Genomic DNA, 20,336 nt, shown 5'->3' with positions numbered 1-20,336 from the left:
TATAAATCATTCAAAATATTCAATACAGTGAAAACTATTGGGAATATATTCTGAAAAAGTTAAGTAGAAAGTATTCCACATTATTTTCTGTATTTTAAAAGAACGTTGAGCAAAATCTTTATATCATGTACTTAAAGTCAAATTTACTAGCGAAATTTAATGCACTTTTAAAAGTAATTGGCCATTTACTTTACATGTGATGCATATTTTGCTAAATTTGTCATTTAAGCTGAACGAGGCAGCTAGAAAAATGAAACAATTGATTTGATAATATTATATTATTGTATTTGCGTTAAAAAATAAGTAAATAAATAACTAAATAATAACAATAAATCAATGCAACAGCAATGAGAGTTTTCCAGTTATAAATAATCCACAAAAATGTGTTTTGTAAATATTATTATCAGTTCGCTACAAATTCAGCTAATCCCTCTCTTTTAAATTCAATCTAGTTAATTGTAATTCTTCAAATGTTTGTGCTTTCATTTAATACGTAGACTATTCTAATTATGATTAAGTTGAACAGTTTTTTATTATTAATTTTAGTTACAGTATTTCATTTTCCACATTTGCTTATTTCCTGAAATGGAGGTAGCAAAATATGAATTTTAATAATGAGGCTTCAACAACTGAATGAATATATATATATTTTTTTTAAATCTCTTTACAGTAAATTTTACACTTCCTACTTTTTTAATACACAATTTAAAATTACATTCTTAAGAGTTTAATTTTTCGCATTTCATCCCACTCAGTTAGGAATAATAAGTTCAAGATTGCCAAGCTACTATCAGACTGAAGTAGGAATATGTTGTGTTTAAAATCTGCAACACACAAAGTGAATCCATCAATGTAATCAAAGTAATCTCCATATTCACTTTAAATTATTTAAATTTCGGTTCATTTTTGGAAAAAAAGAGAAGTGGATCCTCGCTCGACTTTCTCTTACTATTATCTAATTCGAGGATCTAAGTTAGAATTTTAACTCAGAATTTTGGGATTTATTTGCGCCAACTTTAGAGAACATTCCTTTAGAACATACCTCTACCCACAATATTAGTATGGACTAAAACGAACCATCCAAGAAAATAAATTCCTGTCGATTTAGCCAATCATCATTCATTCATCAAAATGAAGTTATTCATTATTAAAGAATACCAATTCTTTTTCACAACATCTCATTCTAAAGATTGAATGGATGAATGTGAATACGAAATCAGAGCAAATGGCATTCAAGTCTCTGTTCATTATATTAATAAACGCTGAATTCCAGTTCCAAAGCGGGGTGTAAGCAATTTAATTCAGCTGCTGTTAAAATAAGATGGTTAACATTAACAAGACATAAATGGAAAATACCAATAAGTTGTAACTCTTGAACACTGAATGAATTAGTATGGTACAGTACAATTGCTAGGGGACTAGACACTAATCAAGGAAATTAAAAAACCTAAATTCTTTTACCTACAAACTCATCAATAAATTTACTTACATCTGCAAATGTTTCCAAAGTGGCTGTGACTCCAAAAGGTCCTTCAAAAATTAGTTCACGTAAACAAATTTGTTGGATTATTATCAATGAAGTACTAATATTTGTAGAATAACGATACCAATTAATTGAATATACTTCTTGTCGTATGTTCATATGCTGAAAAAAATTATAAATTATAAATTGATATTAGTTTCTTCATACCAAATATTTCATGGCTAAGGTCATGAAAATTAGCACGATTCGTTAACTTGAAGTAGATTCGCATGAAATTGAAATTATTAAAATCGTCTCCATAACTTCGATCCTAGAATTCAGAGGAGTCGTGGAACTTAGAGAACATCTAGGAAATTATGTACGAGTGCTTTTTAAGACCAATAACAGACTTCTATCTCTAGGCAGGTAAAAAACATGACGTAATCTTTTTAGGTGTACTGTGTACCACAAAGCGGACCTATTCAATTCAAAATGTTCTAAAAAACATACCCGCCAGTATAAACCACACCAATCTTTCAGCTCGTTCAGGCTAACTTAATCATTGTTTATGCTTTCTTCCAGATCTAATCAGCGTTTTAAGGGTGAAATATTTTAGAAGTCCAATCTTTGTCCTAAAATGGGCTAGTGATATTCTATATCGAGATATTATTCTATTTCCATTTCCGCTCTTTGAGATAACAATGTTTTTTGTGTCTTCAGGTCCTAACTTTCATTCTTGTTAGAAAATTAAAACGTAATGTATTGAGCCTTCTTGCAAGTTATAACATGGTTTTTTCTCTTCTCTAATGGCTGGCGGACTCTGATGCAATAAAAGAGTTTCATTTTGCACATCTAGTACAAGCAATAATGCTTTTATTCAGATATTATATCTTTCTATTTGGATTATCTATTTGTGTTTCGATACTCCTTGATGAAGAGGGGAAAAACTTGAGTCTACAATCTGCTGCCGGTCTGATAAGCGTTCGATAAAACTCCCTGCAAAGAATCATAACTTACACCTTACAAAGAAAGTGTAATTAAAATAATTTTTGAGTTCTTTCGCTTCTATTACTGTTTTTAAAAAGATGTACTCACCAAATCTATGAGAGCTTGCCCCATTTTACACATACTTCCTATAGTAAACATCTGAATTATACTAATATTAACAAAATTCCAAAAAGTTCCTGGCTGTCCAGTGACCTATGAATTGAACAAAGATAAAATTGAAAAAATAAATGTATGGCATATACAAATGTTTTTGAAGCAGTCAAGTTGCAAACGCATAATTACTTACGTGCATATTAATCTGTGCAGTAAATAATAAAGCTTTATAGGATTCAAATAGTATTTGGAGCTGTAGTAAGCTGTTGTAGTGTCCCACATCGCAGTTATTTTAATGTTATAGATTACTAGAAAGACTTACAATTCGAACGTTCCCGGTTGCTGTACATTGTGCTAGCCCACCCGCGTTTTCGATATTAACTGACCATTCATAGTATTCGCTTATATGTGATACACATTATATTTGCTTATATAAGACAAAGTTGGGTGTTATTTGTTACTCATACTTTACCAAAACACAGATAAACAATTATCAGTAACTTATTGATTTTCTCAATCTTTCTTTACATCCTTTTCATTCAGTAATTCATAATGAAGAATTAGGACAGAACACCACTGAATAAAAATCATGTCTCATCTTGAATACATATGCGTATACACAAAATCGATTTCTAATTTTTAACATTTGTTTAATAAAAGCTGTACATAGCCAACATCAACCATCTTTACGGTGATAATACCATTAAAATAGCTTTTCCTAAAGATCATTGTAGGTGGCAATTACACGCAATTAAGACCTCCAAGGAGGTATCCTGATAGAAGTCTGTATTATTAGGCTAAGGGAGAATTTTCTGTAACATTCTGCAATAGTAACTTTCGTTTTTCCCAATCACTTAAAAAGAGTATTTAAAAATCGGGATATAACGCGAGAATAGAATAATAATTATATGGATTACTTACAGTTATTGCTCCGTAACAAGCTAAGGCAACCATCATTCCTCCAAAGAAAAAGAATATGAAAATTGGAACACTGAACACTTCATTCGCCAAATGATGTAAACTAAAACAAGAAATTACTTCACGTTACCACTTTTTGTTCCAACAACGTTTAAAAAAATATACCTGAAAAAAGAAATACATGTGTTATGCAAATTAAGATTTTTTTTTTTTATTCACATATAAAATCTAACCTCAATATTACTTGATGATGTTCAATATTTTTCTTAAGACAAACTTTCAAGCACTCTGTAAAATTATAACTTGAATAAAGTTCGTTTATATCATTTAAGCTCTCTTCAGAAGTTGAAATTTTATAATATTCCATGTATAAATGTTTTGCTCTAATTTCAATATTTTGAATAGAAATTTTTAACAGTTCCAGTTGGCAGGCAATGTAATTACTGATGGTGAAATATAATATATTGAATGAAATAAAAACGGTAATTGATAATGTAACCGAAAGGATTCCGGAAAAAACAGTTATCCAATATGGAATCGGTCCATTGGTATCGTAGGGCTCCCATACAGGTACTGGAAGATTATAGTTTATACCGTTATCTGGATGTTCCTGTACCTTTACTCCTGCCCATCGGTCAATCAGGGGCCCCAAACACATAACCACCGTCCCACATAAAAAAGTGCATACCGGTATCACTCTTTTTATCCACCAAATAAGTTGTTTATACTTTGACTTAATGTGGATCATCTCGCTACTAAGGGTCTCATTATATTCATAGAAACCACTTCCAATAATATAATGAATTTTGGCTATATTCTTTCTTTCAGAAATCACATGTAAAAGTACAATGAGGAATGTAAATATAATAATCGCATAAATTAGAGCACCTCCTGAAGCTATGAAATCGTCCCTGGCAACGACTAACGTAATCAAGCAAATTGTTATTATATAAAGATGGAATATTCCAGTAAGAACTAATTGAAGAAACCGTACTATGGAGATTGAAAATGACTTTAATGGGGCATATAATAAAGAAATATTGAACATAATATAATATTCCTCATAAATTGTATTTTCAGATAATGCATCACCAAATTCATCAAAATCTCTTATAAAAGTTCTAATCATGTTGGCCATCTTATTTACTTCTGATACAGAGCAAAGGCCCTAGAATCGGTTATGTTGATATAAAAGAAATCTAATGCAAACTGAATATTCTAAGCACTCTGCCTATTTACGAGTACATTACAAGAAAATAAAAGTAATAAAGTATTTATAATCACTTGTCTTTTGTTCTTGTTAAACTTTCTGTTTGTTTGCCCTGAAAAAATTCAATACCTTACTCTGCCAACACAAACTAAACTGAATATTGACAGTATAGAATCTATTAAGATATTTAAACATACAAACATATGCACATCATCATATATTATGTCTTATTATTAGAAAAATAAAAACAGAGGAGTAAACTTTCAAAGTAGGCAGTAATAGAATAAATATTTATTTTAAAAGTAATCCAGGAACAAATAAGAAAACATTTTTCTGGTTGTAATGATGAATTAAGAATACACTCACTCTATGAGAGAGAAATTTAATGTACTTTCACGAGTTGGATATCTTGTTGATCCCCAACCCCTCAGTGGAAAAAGTATTATCTAAAACTTTTCTGTTCTAATTGACGTACATTGTAATACAGACAATAGATTTATTATTCAAAAATGTATACATATTCATATTTCACATGTAATTGAAAATTCTAATTTTGAAAATGGGTTGAATTTAATCAAGTTGAGTATTTTCTACATTTGATTGATTAATTAGGTTTCTTATCAGTTCCTTGACTGCAGTTAACAAATAATATTTTTTATTATTTAATGCAATATTTTACTATTATGGGAACTTGGGGTCGGAAACCTTCAGCTAAAATTGGAACTTGAGTAGCTGGCTTTAAAATTGCTAAGTTACTTCCAAAGTAATTCTTTAATGATCGAAGAATTTTTAAAGAGGAGCATTTTAGGTTGCAGAGAAAATATAATTGTTAATTTGCAGGAAATATCTCTAATCAAACAGATTAATTTATTAACTGAATGAAAGTGCTGCTGTCCTTTTTCCAAAGTAATTTTAAAAGCAACTGGAATAATCTGGACAAGAAAAGAAATTTATTAGTGTTACCAGAAAAATGAATCATTTCGAGTTGAGTTGAGATTACTTGGTACCAAGAAGGCAGCTGCCTAAGCAGACTTAAACATTAAACATTAGTTTAAAAAGAAGAATACACTCATTGTAATAATATATCTATAATGTAGACAATAGATTTATTATTTTAAAATGTATACATCTTCATATTTGATGTTGTTTTGGAAAAGGAGTGCGATCAGCATCAGCAGGTGGTCGTTCTGCTGTTTCTCAAATATGAAAATTACCCGTCTGCCGAGAATATAGCCGTCATGTAAGTTGTGAAGGTGATCAAAATAGTGTAAGTAAATTAAATTTTCTTTCTTACAATGTTTCAGGGTTGACTAATAAGTTGGGAGATCGTTTATTTATTTCTTTTGTAAAAGTGTTTGATATATTTTTCTTTTTTGAAACTTATGTTAGTGATATTGCGAATTATTCTTTAAATTTTTGTAAGCAGTTTTCAGAATTTGAGTTAAGTTGGGTTCCCGCTACTAAGGTTTATAGATGGGGGAGATCCAGAGAGAGGGTGCACTATATGGCATAAAAAGAGGGTTATCTTGCAGAGTGGAATTCATTAAGATTGGGGAAGTTGATCTGGTCTTGATTAATACTAACGGAAGTAAATTTTATGTACTTCCAACCTACTTAAATTGTAGCCAATGGGAGCAGGATTTTTTCAATTTTTCTGAATTTTTAACAAAATTTTCATATTTAGATTTTCTAGTGGTAGAAGTCTTAAATGCTAGAATAGGCTTAATTCAGGAGTTGAATCCGGAGATTCTTAATGATTTTAATAAATTCGATTACTTGAGAAATTCCAAAGATACCATTGTCAATACAAGAGGAAAGAAATTTATAGAGTTGTGTGATGAGTTGGGGCTAATTGTTCTAAATGGGCGCTCGCTGGGTGACAGGGAGGGTCATTTGACTTTTGTTGGAGCTAGGAGGAGCTCTGTCATTGATTTCAGTTGTGGATCAGTTCATATTTTGCCACTAATAGACGATTTCTCCGTTAAATCAGAAATATTTTCTGATCATCTCCCTATAGTATTTTCAATCCTAACGGCGGAGCCAAGAGAACGTATTTTTCCTCTTCTTCCTCAGCTATAGGGAATTATTGATTAAAGAGGCAGAGCGGTTTTCTTCTTGGCAACAGGATATTAATATGGGCTACCCAATGGATTGAACGCATTAATATAGCGGCTTTTTGGCATAAACCTCAGGCTAATTTTCAGAAAGTTAGTATGACTGGCAATGCTTTAAAGCTAGGAAAAAATCATTAACATTACTGAATATTTACCGCAAAACTAATTCTCTTCTAGTAAAAAGGGAATATACGGAGGCTAACCATAGTTACATAGTCACTAAAAAGTCCCTTTTTTTTGAAGAGTTGGTTCAGCGGTTTAGGATGGTAAAGTTCAGTAAGAACTTCTGGGATGTTGCAAGAATTTTCAAAAACTCTAAAAACTCGGTTGACGGAGGAATTCCTGTTGAAAAGTGGCTTAATCATTTTAAACATCTTCTATCTCCATCCCCTTCAGTAATTGTGTCTCACCTGTACGAGGAGCCCTATATTTTTTCGGCAGAAATGGATAGCGCTTTTACCTTCGCTGAATTAGTTTCTGTATTGCAAAAAACTAAAAATAATAAAGCGCCGGGCGACGACAGGATAGGTTATGAATTTTACAAAAATGTATCGAATGAGTTTTTAGAGAAGTTACTTTTTAGCTTTAATGAAATTTATTTAACAAGAACTGACCCTTTTAACTTTAAACAATCCATTATATCTCCTCTCTTCAAGAAGGGGGAGATAAGTGATGTCAACAATTATAGAGGGTTATCTTTTCTAAATTGTATGGGTAAATTATTTTGTGGCCTTCTTTCGGATAGATTAACATCATTTGTTCAAAAAAATGGAATTCTCAATGAATGTCAGGTCGAATTCAGAAAAAATTATTCAACGATAGATTGCTTATTTGTACTATATGATATTATCAAATTAAGATTAAATAATAAAGGTAATAAAGTATGTGCATTCTTTGTTGATCTGAGATCCGCATTTGATATCGTACCATCAATCGTGGGTCCCTTTATTTCAAATTGCTTAATGCGGGCGTTTCTTCCCTATTTGTAAACGTGCTGCGGAATATCTACTCTGGATCTGTCTCTTCTATCTGGACACCTGGCGAAAAATCCGAGTCGTTTGGTGTGCAAAGTGGCTTGAGGCAAGGGTGTGTTATACGTCCACTATTGTTTTCGTTATATATTAACGATATTGGAGATGAATTTGAGTTTGGTGTAAATGTGGGAAATGAATTAATCAAAGCCCTACTTTACGCGGACGATTTGGTCTTGATCGCTAGAAATCCCCAAGGCCTACAGCGTAATATATGGAAACTGGAACAGTATTGTGAGAAATGGAGTCTTGAGGTTAATTTGGAAAAATCCAAAATCATGATATTCCGAAATGGTGGTCGCCTTAGATCAAATGAAAAGTGGTTTTACAGATCACGGAAAATAGATAATGTTAACCAGTACAAGTATTTGGGGGTAACATTTACTTCACAATTATCGCTACAGCTCCACTTCCAGAATAAAGTAGCCTCTTCTAAACAGGCTTTGAACGTTGTGAGGAAAAGATTGATCAGTGACTCTCTAATAAATTTAAGCTCAAAGTTACAGGTTTTTAATGCTGTCTCGCGGTCCATTCATTGTTATGGCGCACAGGTATGGACCTGTGCGCCATAACAAAGAATGGACCGTGGGACATGAACCCCATGGTTCAGACGAATTTGAGAGCGTTGAAAGGGTTCTTTGGTTCTTTATTAGAAAGTTGTTCCAGCTTCCTAATTATACTCCTTCGTATAATTTACACTTGGAATGAGAGTATGGAGTCGAGGAAACGAACGTTTTCTCCCTTGTGCATACAACCAACGAACGTCACCATTTGATGGCGGATCTATTTTGGTTTGGACTGGAATTTCTTTCTTTGACAAAATCGACGTCCGCGGAAGAGCACTTAATGGTAGAGATCAATTCATTTTCATGCGAGATGGGGCCCGCCCTCATACTGCAAATGTGGTACGTGAGTTCATAAATGCCATCAACATTCCGACTCTTGGCTGGCCAGCTTATAGTCAGGATTTGAATCCAATTGAACACTTATGGAACCAGCTGGGGCAAAATATTCACCACGGACATTACTAGAGCTGGAACAAGTCATAAGAGAAAAATGGGAAAGAATTCCACAACAAAACTTCAGACGCCTCATAATGAGCATGCCAAGACGTATGCATGCTGTTATTCAAGCTCACGTGGCAAGACAAGGTATTGAGCAATCAAAAAGAATTTCAAATTTTTCTGTATTAACATTTTATTTTTTTTTAAATAAATTTTGTCTTGAGTAAAAATTTATCTCATAAATTGACATAACTTCGTTTCCCCATCACTATTACCACTCCTCTCTGCACTAATAACAAAGTGTTGTCAGCCTTATTCTTCTAAACAGGGTGTATTGTGGGCTTCTTCCAGTGGCCATTTAATTTTTTTGTTGTGTGTTCAATTAAAGTAAGTATCCCACAATATTGTATGTCTTTTTTTTTTCAAACTGTGAATTTTAACTCCAAAAGACGTTGAGAACGCGTAGACAGTATTCAATCATGCATGGGCCGCAATATCTACTCCACCACATGAAAGAAATTGTGAAAATCAGTAAAGAGAAATAAACCTTAACAATAACTAAACCGAATCAATTGTTTAACTGCTCGATGCTAATTATCGCGAAAATTTCAGATGTTCCATTTCAATGCATTCGGCAAAACAATGTTAAAAAGATTCTTCGAAAACATCTGGGAAAAACTCTCACAATGCTCACAACTCTCAAAATACACCAGTGCAATGTTATCTTGAACAACTAATTATTGCAATAAGTTGAAATCAATATTTTACGAGTTATAACAATTATGTATTTGTATTAACAAGAGGCAAAATAGAAGGAGTTTGGGTCTATAGATGAGAATATCGTAGTAGAAGGTTGATTTATCATGCACACTCTCGGCCAATACAATTTAAAATTTAAATCAGAAAAAAAAACTATATTTTCATGACATTCAGCCATAACTCCTTCTTCCGAGCTTTTTTCTGGTGTTTTTACTGGCTTGCAAAATCTACAGAATAAAACTCAGTAATTTGAACTGGATTTAATTGGTTATAATCTACAAAGAGTATGTAAGTTTATCATTTTAAATATTTTTCTAAGTAAGACCTGAATTCTTGCAGGCAAGTTTTCTAAGAATACTTTAGAATGTATTTATTTCTCAAATTTTAGTTGAGGCATAATAGTTTAAAAAGGAAAAAGATGTAAGGTAAAAGGTATAAGGTGAACAGTAGTCCAATATATGCTCAATAGAATGCGTATGAATATACTTATTGCCAATAAGTTATTGGATATGATTAGAATTATTTTATGTAAAAGTAAATCATTTAAAAACCCCATTTGGTATTTTCCAGTAAATATAAATCATTCAAAATATTCAATTGGGAATATATTCCGAAAAAGTTAAGTAGAAAGTATTCCACATTATTTTTTGTATTTTAAAAAAACTTTACATCATGTTATTAAGGTCAAATTTACTAGCGAATTTAATGCACTTTAAAAAATTAATTGGCCCTTTATTTTACACTTAATGCAACGCAGCAAATAAAAAAAACAAAGACATTTTTATAATTTGTCATTTGAGCTGAACGAAGCAGCAAGAACAATGAAATAATTGAACGAAATAATAATAGATTATTGTATTTGCTTCAAAAAAATATTTAAATAAATAAAATAATAATAATAATAAATCAATGCAACAGCAATGAGAGTTTTTCAGTCATAAGTAATCCACAAAATTGTGTTTTGTAAATATTATTATCAGTTCGCTACAAATTCAGCTAATCCCTCTCTTTTAAATTCAATCTAGTTAATTGTAATTTTTCTAATGTTTGTGCTTTCATTTAATACGTAGACTATTCTAATTATGATTAAGTTGAACAGTTTTTTATTATTAATTTTAGTTACAGTATTTCATTTTCCACATTTGCTTATTTCCTGAAATGGAGGTAGCAAAATATGAATTTTAATAATGAGGCTTCAACATCTGAATGAATATATTTTTTTTTAAATCTCTTTACAGTAAATTTTACACTTCCTACTTTTTTAATACACAATTTAAAATTACATTCTTAAGAGTTTAATTTTTCGCATTTCATCCCACTCAGCAATAATAAGTTCAAGATTGCCAAGCTACTATCAGACTGAAGTAGGAATATGTTTTGTTTAAAATCTGTAACACACAAAGTGAATCCATCAATGTCAAAGTAATTTCTCTTTTCGCTATAAATTATTTAAATTTTGGATCAATTATGAAAAAAAAGATAAGTGAATCCTCGCTGATTTTCTCCTACAGTAATCAGAGATTTAATATTTAATATTGTTCTACATATGTAATCTTTACAAAGTTGGAAAAAGTTATGAAGGCATTTAAAAAAAAAAATTATATCTCTGAAAAGCGAAAATTCTTTTAATTGAATTTGTACTTCTGGTAGTGACTTTTCTTCAAACTCGAAGTTTTCGCTCGAGATTAAATTCTTTTTTGTAATATATCTAAAATTCTGGTTTTAATTGCGTCGAAAAATTTAGTGCAACTTAGTTCATAGTTGAGTATTCATCGCAATAAATCTTTTCTTGCCGATTCAGCCAATGCAAATCATTCATCAAATCTCAAGTTATTCATGATTAAGGAATACCACTTCTATGGGCGCAGATTCGCCCGTTGACTGAATGTACATGCCATGATTTATATTTTATTAAATTACAGTGTTAGCATACAATATACATATTAGCCACTTTTCGATATTTATCGAATGAACGCGAATAAATGATTCCCTTCATAAAGGGACAATACCAGTTAAAATAAAACAAAAACAACCCCCTCAACTCTTTCAAGCTCCTGTTAGACTACTTTTTCCTGGGAAAGTAAATAATTGCCAGCTTGCCTTCCGAAGCTATCACTTAAAAACTTTTTTAAAGCATCACACAAAGTGAATCCATCAATGTAATCAAAGTGATCTCCATATTCACTTTAAATTATTTAAATTTCGGTTCATTTTTGGAAAAAAAGAGAAGTGGATCCTCGCTCGACTTTCTCTTACTATTATCTAATTCGAGGATCTAAGTTAGAATTTTAACTCAGAATTTTGGGATTTATTTGCGCCAACTTTAGAGAACATTCCTTTAGAACATACCTCTACCCACAATATTAGTATGGACTAAAACGAACCATCCAAGAAAAGAAATTCCTGTCGATTTAGCCAATCATCATTCATTCATCAAAATGAAGTTATTCATTATTAAAGAATACCAATTCTTTTTCACAACATCTCATTCTACAGATTGTATGAATGAATGTGAATACGACTTCAGAGCAAATGACATTCAAGTCTCTGTTCATTATATTAATAAATGCTGAATTCCAGTTCCAAAGCGGGGTGTAAGCAATTTAATTCAACTGTTGTTAAAATAAGATGGTTAACCAAAGAAAACTAGGTACATACCGAAAATGAATTAGTATTGTACAATACAATTGTACGGGCAATAGACACTAATCAAGGAAATTAAAATAGCTGGATTCTTTTCCTTACATATTTAGCACTAAATTTACTTACATCTGCAAATGTTTCCATAGTTGCTGAGAGTCCAAAAGGTCCTTTAAAAATTAGATCACGTAAACAAATTTGTTGAATTATTATCAATGAAGTACTAATATTTGTAGAATAACGATACCAATCAATTGAATATACTTCTTGTCGTACGTTCATATGCTGAAAAAAATACTAAATTATAAGTTAATAATAGTTTCTTCATACCAAATATTTCATGGCTAAGGTCATAAAAATTAGCACGATTCGTTAACATGTAGTAGATTCGCATGAAATTGAAATTATTAAAATCATCTCCATAACTTTGATCCTAGAATTCAGAGGAGTTGTGGAACTTAGAGAACATCTTGGGAATCATGTAGGAGAGCTTTTTAAGACCACTAACAGACTTCTATTTCTCGGTACGATAAACTTGACGTAATCGTTTTTATTGCTACATTTCGATGAAGGGTTTTTAGTAGCGGTTGCTGCAGGAGATTTTCCTAATGCTTCCCTAGTGTCTGGTATTTTTTAAAAAGTTTCTATTTTTCATTGAATCGTGCTTTCATAAGTAGATAAGCAGAACTAGATGGCACGCTAGCTTCAGCTCATTGCACCCTCTCATCACCCCTTAAGCTGCAAAGACTGAGAATTCATTAAAGAACTCTCCTACATCCGTTCAATAGTGTGCACGTGACAATATTTTTCGTTGGCAAGCTAGCGTCGATAGTGTTAACATTATGGCTTTTGAATAGATCAGGATGAGCACATGCTGATTAATTTTACTTGCATATAATTTGTAAGTGCTTAGTTACTGCTGCTTTATCTTCATCAAAAATTGCTAAAATGCCATTGGATGAGGGGACCAGCTTCTCTAAAAGCCATGCTGTTTCCGCTAAAGCTGACCTTTAAAACTTTCTAAAGTGGGTGACATACCCGCCAGTATAAACTACAGCAATCTTTCAGCTCGTCCAGGCTAACTTAATGATTCTTTTTGCTTTCTTCCAGATCTAATCAGCGTTTAAAGGGTGTAATCTTTTAGGAGTTTAATCTTTGTCCTAAAATGGGCTAGCGATAATCGATATCAAGATAATACTCTATTTCCACTTCCGCTTTTTGAGATAACAATGTTTTTTGTGTCTTCAGGTCCTAACTTGCATTCTTTTTAGAAAAGTAAAACGTAATCTATTGAGCCTTTTTGCAAGTTATAGCATGGTTTTTTCTATTTAGTAATGGCTACTCTCATGCAATAAAAGTGTTTCATTTTCCACATCTAGTACAAGCAATAATGCTTTTATTTGGATTTCATATCTTTCTATTTGGATTATCTATTTGTGTTTCGAAACTCCTTGAAGAAGAGGGGAAAAACACGAGTCCACAATCTGCTGCAGTTCTGATAAGCGTTTGAAAAAACTCACGGCGAAGAATCATAATTTACACCTGAAAGTCTTTTTTAAGAAGTTCAGTTAATTTTCACCATTTATCAACCAGCGAGGCTGCATGCCTTATTCATAGACATTATTCGATGTATGTTTCGGGGTAACTAACGCCTTACTATTGACTAATTGCCTCCACTTTACTTTGTATACCGAAAGTAGAAATTTTATAGATAATTTAACAAGTGGCACACATTTTTAAATATTCATCGCAATCCGGATATTTCTAAACGATTCAATAATGCACAAGGACGTATTTAGCGCTACAGTCACTACAGTATCATTGCTGATAGTTCTTAAATAGTTAACAAGTCGGCTTATAACAATCAACATCAGGGACATTCTGCACCAAATATGTTAAGTCATTCTTAATTATTATACATTCAACAAAGAGCAGCTAATCATAGTTTTCTGATATAGTACCCACGTCCACTGTCTTAAATAAAATAATTAATCATCAATCCACTCTATTTTATAGTTCACTTAAAAAAAGATAATGATTTTTTACTTCATTATGTAGCATTATTTTTTCATCCCAGTCACATGCGCTGCTTGAAGTTCACAAAAACTGCTATTGTGAATTACTTTCTGTTAAATCCATCTTTATTATGCTGAGATAGTCGTGCAACCTATTCCGCAGTATTTACTTCTTTTCCTTCAAAGACCTGATTGCAGATCGCATAAGAATCCTTCTCCGCTAAGTTGAGTATTCCATTATTTTTGATAAGCAAACGAAAATTTTCCAGGTTGCATTAGTAAGAGATTTTTGATAATAATTGTAATGCTAGCCGATTTCTTTTGCTTTAGAGTAAGAATTATTTCAACTTGCTTCTAGCTAGCCCGAATTTTTGACGACTAGATGAGATTGAACTGCTTCAACAGCTGCCTATTTTTCAAGGTTCATGGAGCTCTTCAGAAATAAAGTGTACATAAAATAATTTTTGAGTTCTTTAGCTTCTATTACAGTGTTTGAAAAAAAAAAAAATGTACTCACCAAATCTATGAGAGTTTGCCCCATTTTACACATACTTCCTATAGTAAACATCTGAACTACACTAATGTCAACAAAATTCAAAACAGCTCCTGGCTGTCCAGTGACCTATGAATTGAACAAAAGAGTTAGATTAATTTATGAATGGCGTACATATACAAATGTTTTTGAAGGAGTCAAGTTGTAAAGTTGCAAAGGTGTAATCACATACGTAAATATAATCAATCTGTGCAGTAAATTATGAAGTTTTATAGGATTCAAATAGTACGTATTTGTAGCTATAAGCCCTTGTTCAGCCCCACACCGCAGTTATTTTATTCTTAAACATTACTAGAAAGACCTACAATTCGAACGTTCCCGGTTGCTGTATTTTGTGCGAAACCATTCATAGGCGTTCATAATTAATACTCATATTTTATTTATTATAAGCTCAAACTTATAGCTTACTTAAATTATATTTGATTAAATGATACAAACTTGGGTGTTATTTGTTACTTATAGTTCACCAAAACCCCACACCTTGATTATATCGGTACAAAAATCAAGAAACGGATAAACAATTATCAATAACTTATTAATTTTCTTAATCTTTCTTTACATCCTTTTCATTTAGTAATTCATAATGAAGAATTAGGACAGAAAATTACTGAACCCAAATCATATCTCATCATGAATACATATACAATATCTATTTCTAATTTTTAACATTTGTTTAATAAATGCTGTAATTAGCCGACATCAACCCTGATTCCTACGATAATATCATTAAAATAGCTTTTCCTAAAGATCATTGTGGGTGGTAATTAAACGCAATTAAGACCACCATGGTATCCTGATCGAAGTCGGTCTTGTTAGAATAAGCGAGAATTTTTCGTAAAATTCCACAATAGTAACTTGCGTTCTTCCCAATTACATAAAAAGAGTATTTAAAATTCGGGAAAATGCGTGTAAATAAAATAATAATTATATGGATTACTTACAGATATTGCTCCGTAAGAAGCTAAGGCAACCATCATTCCACCAAGCAAAAAGAATATAAAAATTGGAACACTGAACACTTCATTTGCCAAATGATGTAAGCTAAAACAAGAAATTAAAATAAATTCGGTGAAAATTATGACATAATCCCATTCAGACAGTTAACAAATACCCAAAACCCTCCTAATTATTACAGTTTTGTAAGAAAAGTATACCTGTTACAAGTGAAAAAAGAAATACATGTTTTATGCAAATTAAGATTTTTTTTCGCATGTATAAAAACTAACCTCAATATTGCTTGATGATGTTCAATATTTTTCTTAAGACAAACTTTCAAGCACTCTGTAAAATTATAACTTCCATGGAGTTCTTTTATATGATTTGCTCTAATTTCAATATTACGAATAGACATTTTTAATAGTTCCAGTTGGCAGGCAATGTAATTACTGATGGTGAAATATAATATATTGAATGAAATAAAAACGTTAATTGATAATGTAACCGAAATGACAATGGAGATAACAGTTATCCAATATGAAATTGATCCATTGCTATAGTAGGGTATCCATGTTGGTACTGGTAGATTATAGTTTATACCGTTATCCGGATGTTCCTGTACTTTTACTCCTGCCAAACGGTCAATCAGAGGCCCCAAACATAAAAGAACTGTTCCGCAGAAACAAGTGCAAACCGGTATTACTCTTTTTATCCACCAAATAAGTTGTTTATATTTTGACTTTATGTGGATCATCTCGCTACTAAGTGTCTCATTGTATTCATAGAAACCACTTCCAATAATATAATGAATTTGGGCTATATTCTTTCTTTTCGAAATCACATGTAAAAGTATGATGTCAAAAGTGAAAGTAATAATTGCATAATTTAGAGCACCTCCTGAAACTATGAAATCATCCCTGCCAACAACTGCCGTAATTAAGCAAATTGTTATCATATAAAAATGGATTATTGCAGTAAGAACTAATTGAAGAAACCGTACTATGGAGATTGAAAATGACTTTAATGGGACATATAATAAAGAAATATTTAACATAATAAAATATTCTTCATAAATTGTATTTTCAGATAGTTCATCGCCAAATTCATCAAAATCTCTTATAAAAGTTCTAATCATGTTGGCCATCTTATTGACTTCTGATACAGAGCAAAGGCCCTAGAATCGGTTATGTTGATACAAAAGAAATCTAATGCATACTGAACGTTGCAGGCACTCTGCATATTTACGAGTACATTACAAAGAAATAAAAGTAATAAATTATTTATAATCACCTATCTTTTCCTCTTGTTAAACTTTCTATTTGTTTACTCTGAAAAAATTCAATACCTTACTCTGCAAACTCAAACTAAACTAAATGTAGACAATCTATTAAGACTATAAAACATACATATCCACGTTATCATGTATTATATTTTATTATTAGAAAAGTAACAAGAAATAAAAAGAAAGGAGTAAACTTTCAATGTAGGCAACAACAGAATAAATATTCATTTTAAAAGTAATCCAGGAACAAATAAGAACACATTTTTCTAGTTGTTATGATGAATTAAACATTAGTTTAAAAAGAAGATTACACTTACATCTATGAGAGAGAAATTCAATGGACCCTCAAGAGTACAACATGTTGGATATCTTGTTGATCTCCACCCCTCAGTGGAAAAAGTCTTCTCTAAACCTTTTCTATTCTAATTGACTTATGTACATTGTAATACAGATAATAGATTTATTATTCAAACATGTATACATATTTATATTTTACATGTAATTGAAAATTCTAATTTTGAAAATGACACTGATGAGTTAACCTTTCTCGAAATATTATAAGGTAACCAAATTGGAATTGACAGCTAAATTTAAACTATATTTTGCCCAGTTTCTTGATGATCAATTTGACTAGTTTGTTGTGTAGCATAATTATACAAATAATTTCTCATTATCTAGTGGTAATATTTCTTCTTTTAGAGACAAATGATAAAAATACTGTAATCCCTAAAGCGCATGTACCCAAAGCCTACATATTAACGATTCCTATGAGTATAGCAACCAAACTATAGCAATCTATAGCTTTAGAAACTATAGCTTTAGCCAAACTATAGCTTTAGTGAAATTAGATGTAAGACCAACACTGAAAAATGCAGTAATTCTATAGCAATCAATGCTACTCAATCATTATGTTTTCATAAATAGGTACATTAACGTTGAATTTAATCAAATTGAGTATTCTCTACATTTGATTGTTTAATTAGGTTTTTTATCAGTTCCTTGACTGCAGATAACAAATAATGTTCAAAGAGAAGCATGATAGATTGCTGAGAAAACATAATTGTTAATTTACCAATATATTGATATACCTGCTAAATGTGTTATTATAAAGAGAGCGCGTCAGAGAGAAAATATCTCTATTCAGACAGATTAACTTATTAACTGAATGAAAGTGCAAAAGTAATTTTAAAAGCAACTGGAATAATCTGGACAAGAAAAGAAATTTATTAGTGCTGCTAGAAAAATGAATCATTTCGAGTTGTGTTGAGATTACTTGGTACCAAGAAGGCAACGGCCCAGCAGACTTAAACATTAGTTTAAAAAGAAGAATACACTCATTGTAATATGTGTATATTATAGACAATAATAGATTTATAATTTTAAAATATATACATATTCATATTTAACATGTAATTAAAAATTCTACTTTTGAAAATGATATTGCTGATTTTACCTGACTCGAAAAATATTTATATTTTATAATAATAAGGTAACAAAATTAAAATAAAGCATTAAATTAAAATTCTTCCAAAATAAATAAAAAGAATTACAAAAAAACGTCTTTTGAATATCTAATATTTTCTAAAGTAAAATTAAAATTTCCTGTACGTCAGGTAGCTTCTAATGAAACAGCATCAGAACCATGGGTAAAATCTATTCGCCATTTTTCTGACTCCTAACTATTGTACTAATATGAAGTTAGTAACAATATAAGATTTTGTTAGATTACTACTTATAAATCTGCTAGACTGACTGATTCCAGAAGGAAGAAAAGTTAGTTATTTAAAATAAACCGGACGATGTCATATATTTAGACACCTACAACTATTTTCTAGAACGTATTTTAAAAATAACATCAGGAAAAATTGTTACTTTTTTTTTGTTGCTTTAAAATGATTAGTATTTGTTGAGTAATACACAAGAAAAAAAATTATGGGGCTACATTGTATTGCCATTCTTTCACGTTAATGAGTACACTCTGGAAAATGTTTTAAAGAAATATAATTTTGGTTAGGATCAATATAAACCCTCAGACCGGTCTCAAGAGGCTATTGTTTTCTTTGACCACTCTTCTGTTTCTTATCTTGAACTTTGTTCATATTGCCCAATGTGGGGCTATTTCTACTCCATCTTTATCAGTCTTTAGCGTTGTGTCGTGCAGTTTTTACTGGTATTTGCTATTGCTTTATGTGATATGGATCCCGTGCAGGGTTTAGGCGGCATCTTTCTGATTTTCACGTTTGTAGGGCTGTAACATTAATTGAGGAAGGCCCACAGGTGCGGGAAATAGGTCGGCGATTGGGAGTAAGTCATTCTGTAATCCAGCGATTATGGGGGAGATATCAGGAGACAAGAAGATTCACGAGACGACCAGGGCGGGGCCGGCCAAAATCCACTTCATTAAATGAGGACCGATTCATGCGGCTACAAGCCCTCAGAAATCGCCAAACCACCTCACCAGCTATCCAAAGTAACCTGAGGCGTGCCTCAGGAACCGTGATTTCTGTTCAAACCGTTCGTAATCGGTTGAGGGAAGGTGGCCTGCGTTCCATGAACCCGACAAAAGTGCCACGGTTGACCAGAAGACACAAAAATGCCAGACATATGTTTGCCAGGGACTACTGCAATTAGCACATCAGGCAATGAAGGAAAGTTTTCTTCTGTGATGAGTCCAAATTTACTCTGTAAGAAATGATGGACGAATGAGAGTATGGAGTCGAGGAAACGAACGTATTCTCCCTTCTGCATACAACCAACGAACGTCACAATTTGGCGGCGGATCTATTTTGGTTTGGATTGGAATTTCTTTCTCTGACAAAAGTGACTTGGTTGTGTGCGCAAATGAAAGTTTGACAGCCCAGAGGTACATCAATGAAGGGTCACGAATCGACGCCCGCGGAAGAGCACTTACTGGTGGAGATCAATTCATTTTCATGCGCGATGGAGCCCGCCCTCATGCTGCAAATGTGGTGCGTGAGTTCATAAATGCCAATAACATTCAGACTCTCGGCTGGCCAGCTTATAGTCCGGATTTGAATCCGATTATGGAACCAGCTGGGACAAAATATTCAAAAACGTCCTGACCCGCCATGGACATACCAGAGCTGGAACAAGTCCTAAGAGAAGAATGGGAAATAATTCCCCAACAAAACATCAGGCGCCTCATAATGAGCATACCAAGACGCTGTTATTCAAGCACAGGTGGCAAGACAAGGTACTGACACGCAATAAAAAAGAATTTCAAATTTTTCTGTATAACCATTTTTTAAATTTTTCACAATTATAATAAATTTTGTATTGTATTGCATGCT

The 20,336-nt window shown here is 32.0% G+C and overlaps 1 protein-coding gene across 4 annotated transcripts; it reads right to left on the bottom strand.

The window, feature by feature from the left end:
- Nucleotides 1–635: 635 nt before the first annotated feature.
- Nucleotides 636–17,025, bottom strand: LOC141455909 (odorant receptor 67c-like). 4 transcript variants are annotated; one of them, XM_074131395.1, is made up of 5 exons: nt 16,034–17,025; nt 15,749–15,848; nt 14,772–14,876; nt 12,369–12,524; nt 636–824 (listed from the first exon to the last, which is right to left on the bottom strand). In XM_074131395.1, the coding sequence occupies exons 1-5, from the start codon at nt 16,885–16,887 to the stop codon at nt 771–773; spliced, it is 1,269 nt and encodes a 422-aa protein (XP_073987496.1). In that variant the 5' UTR covers nt 16,888–17,025; the 3' UTR covers nt 636–770. The 4 variants fall into 4 exon arrangements, with proteins under 4 accessions (XP_073987496.1, XP_073987494.1, XP_073987497.1 ...); XM_074131393.1 differs by lacking the exons at nt 12,369–12,524; nt 14,772–14,876; nt 15,749–15,848; nt 16,034–17,025 and adding exons at nt 1,490–1,645; nt 2,558–2,662; nt 3,485–3,584; nt 3,715–4,801; XM_074131394.1 differs by lacking the exon at nt 636–824 and adding an exon at nt 10,580–10,987 and having other exon boundaries at nt 16,034–17,020.
- Between the last annotated feature and the right edge of the window lie 3,311 nt (nt 17,026–20,336).

This window comes from Rhodnius prolixus, unplaced genomic scaffold, assembly GCF_049639745.1.
Source record: "Rhodnius prolixus isolate KJV_2025 unplaced genomic scaffold, Rpr scaffold_4, whole genome shotgun sequence".
In the NCBI taxonomy this organism is placed as follows: Eukaryota; Metazoa; Arthropoda; class Insecta; order Hemiptera; family Reduviidae; genus Rhodnius; species Rhodnius prolixus.
This window is presented reverse-complemented; position numbering and strand designations above follow the sequence as displayed.

What these genes read in the sequence shown, in the direction of transcription:
- LOC141455909 (XM_074131393.1), bottom strand. Translation starts at nt 4,619, where the DNA reads ATGGCCAACATGATTAGAACTTTTATAAGAGATTTTGATGAATTTGGT. An exon ending in CATCATCAAGTAATATTGAG is followed by an intron (nt 3,585 to 3,714) that starts GTTAGATTTTAT and finishes TTCTTGTTTTAG; the next exon opens with TTTACATCATTTGGCGAATG. An exon ending in CTTTGGAAACATTTGCAGAT is followed by an intron (nt 825 to 1,489) that starts GTAAGTAAATTT and finishes TGTGTGTTGCAG; the next exon opens with ATTTTAAACACAACATATTC.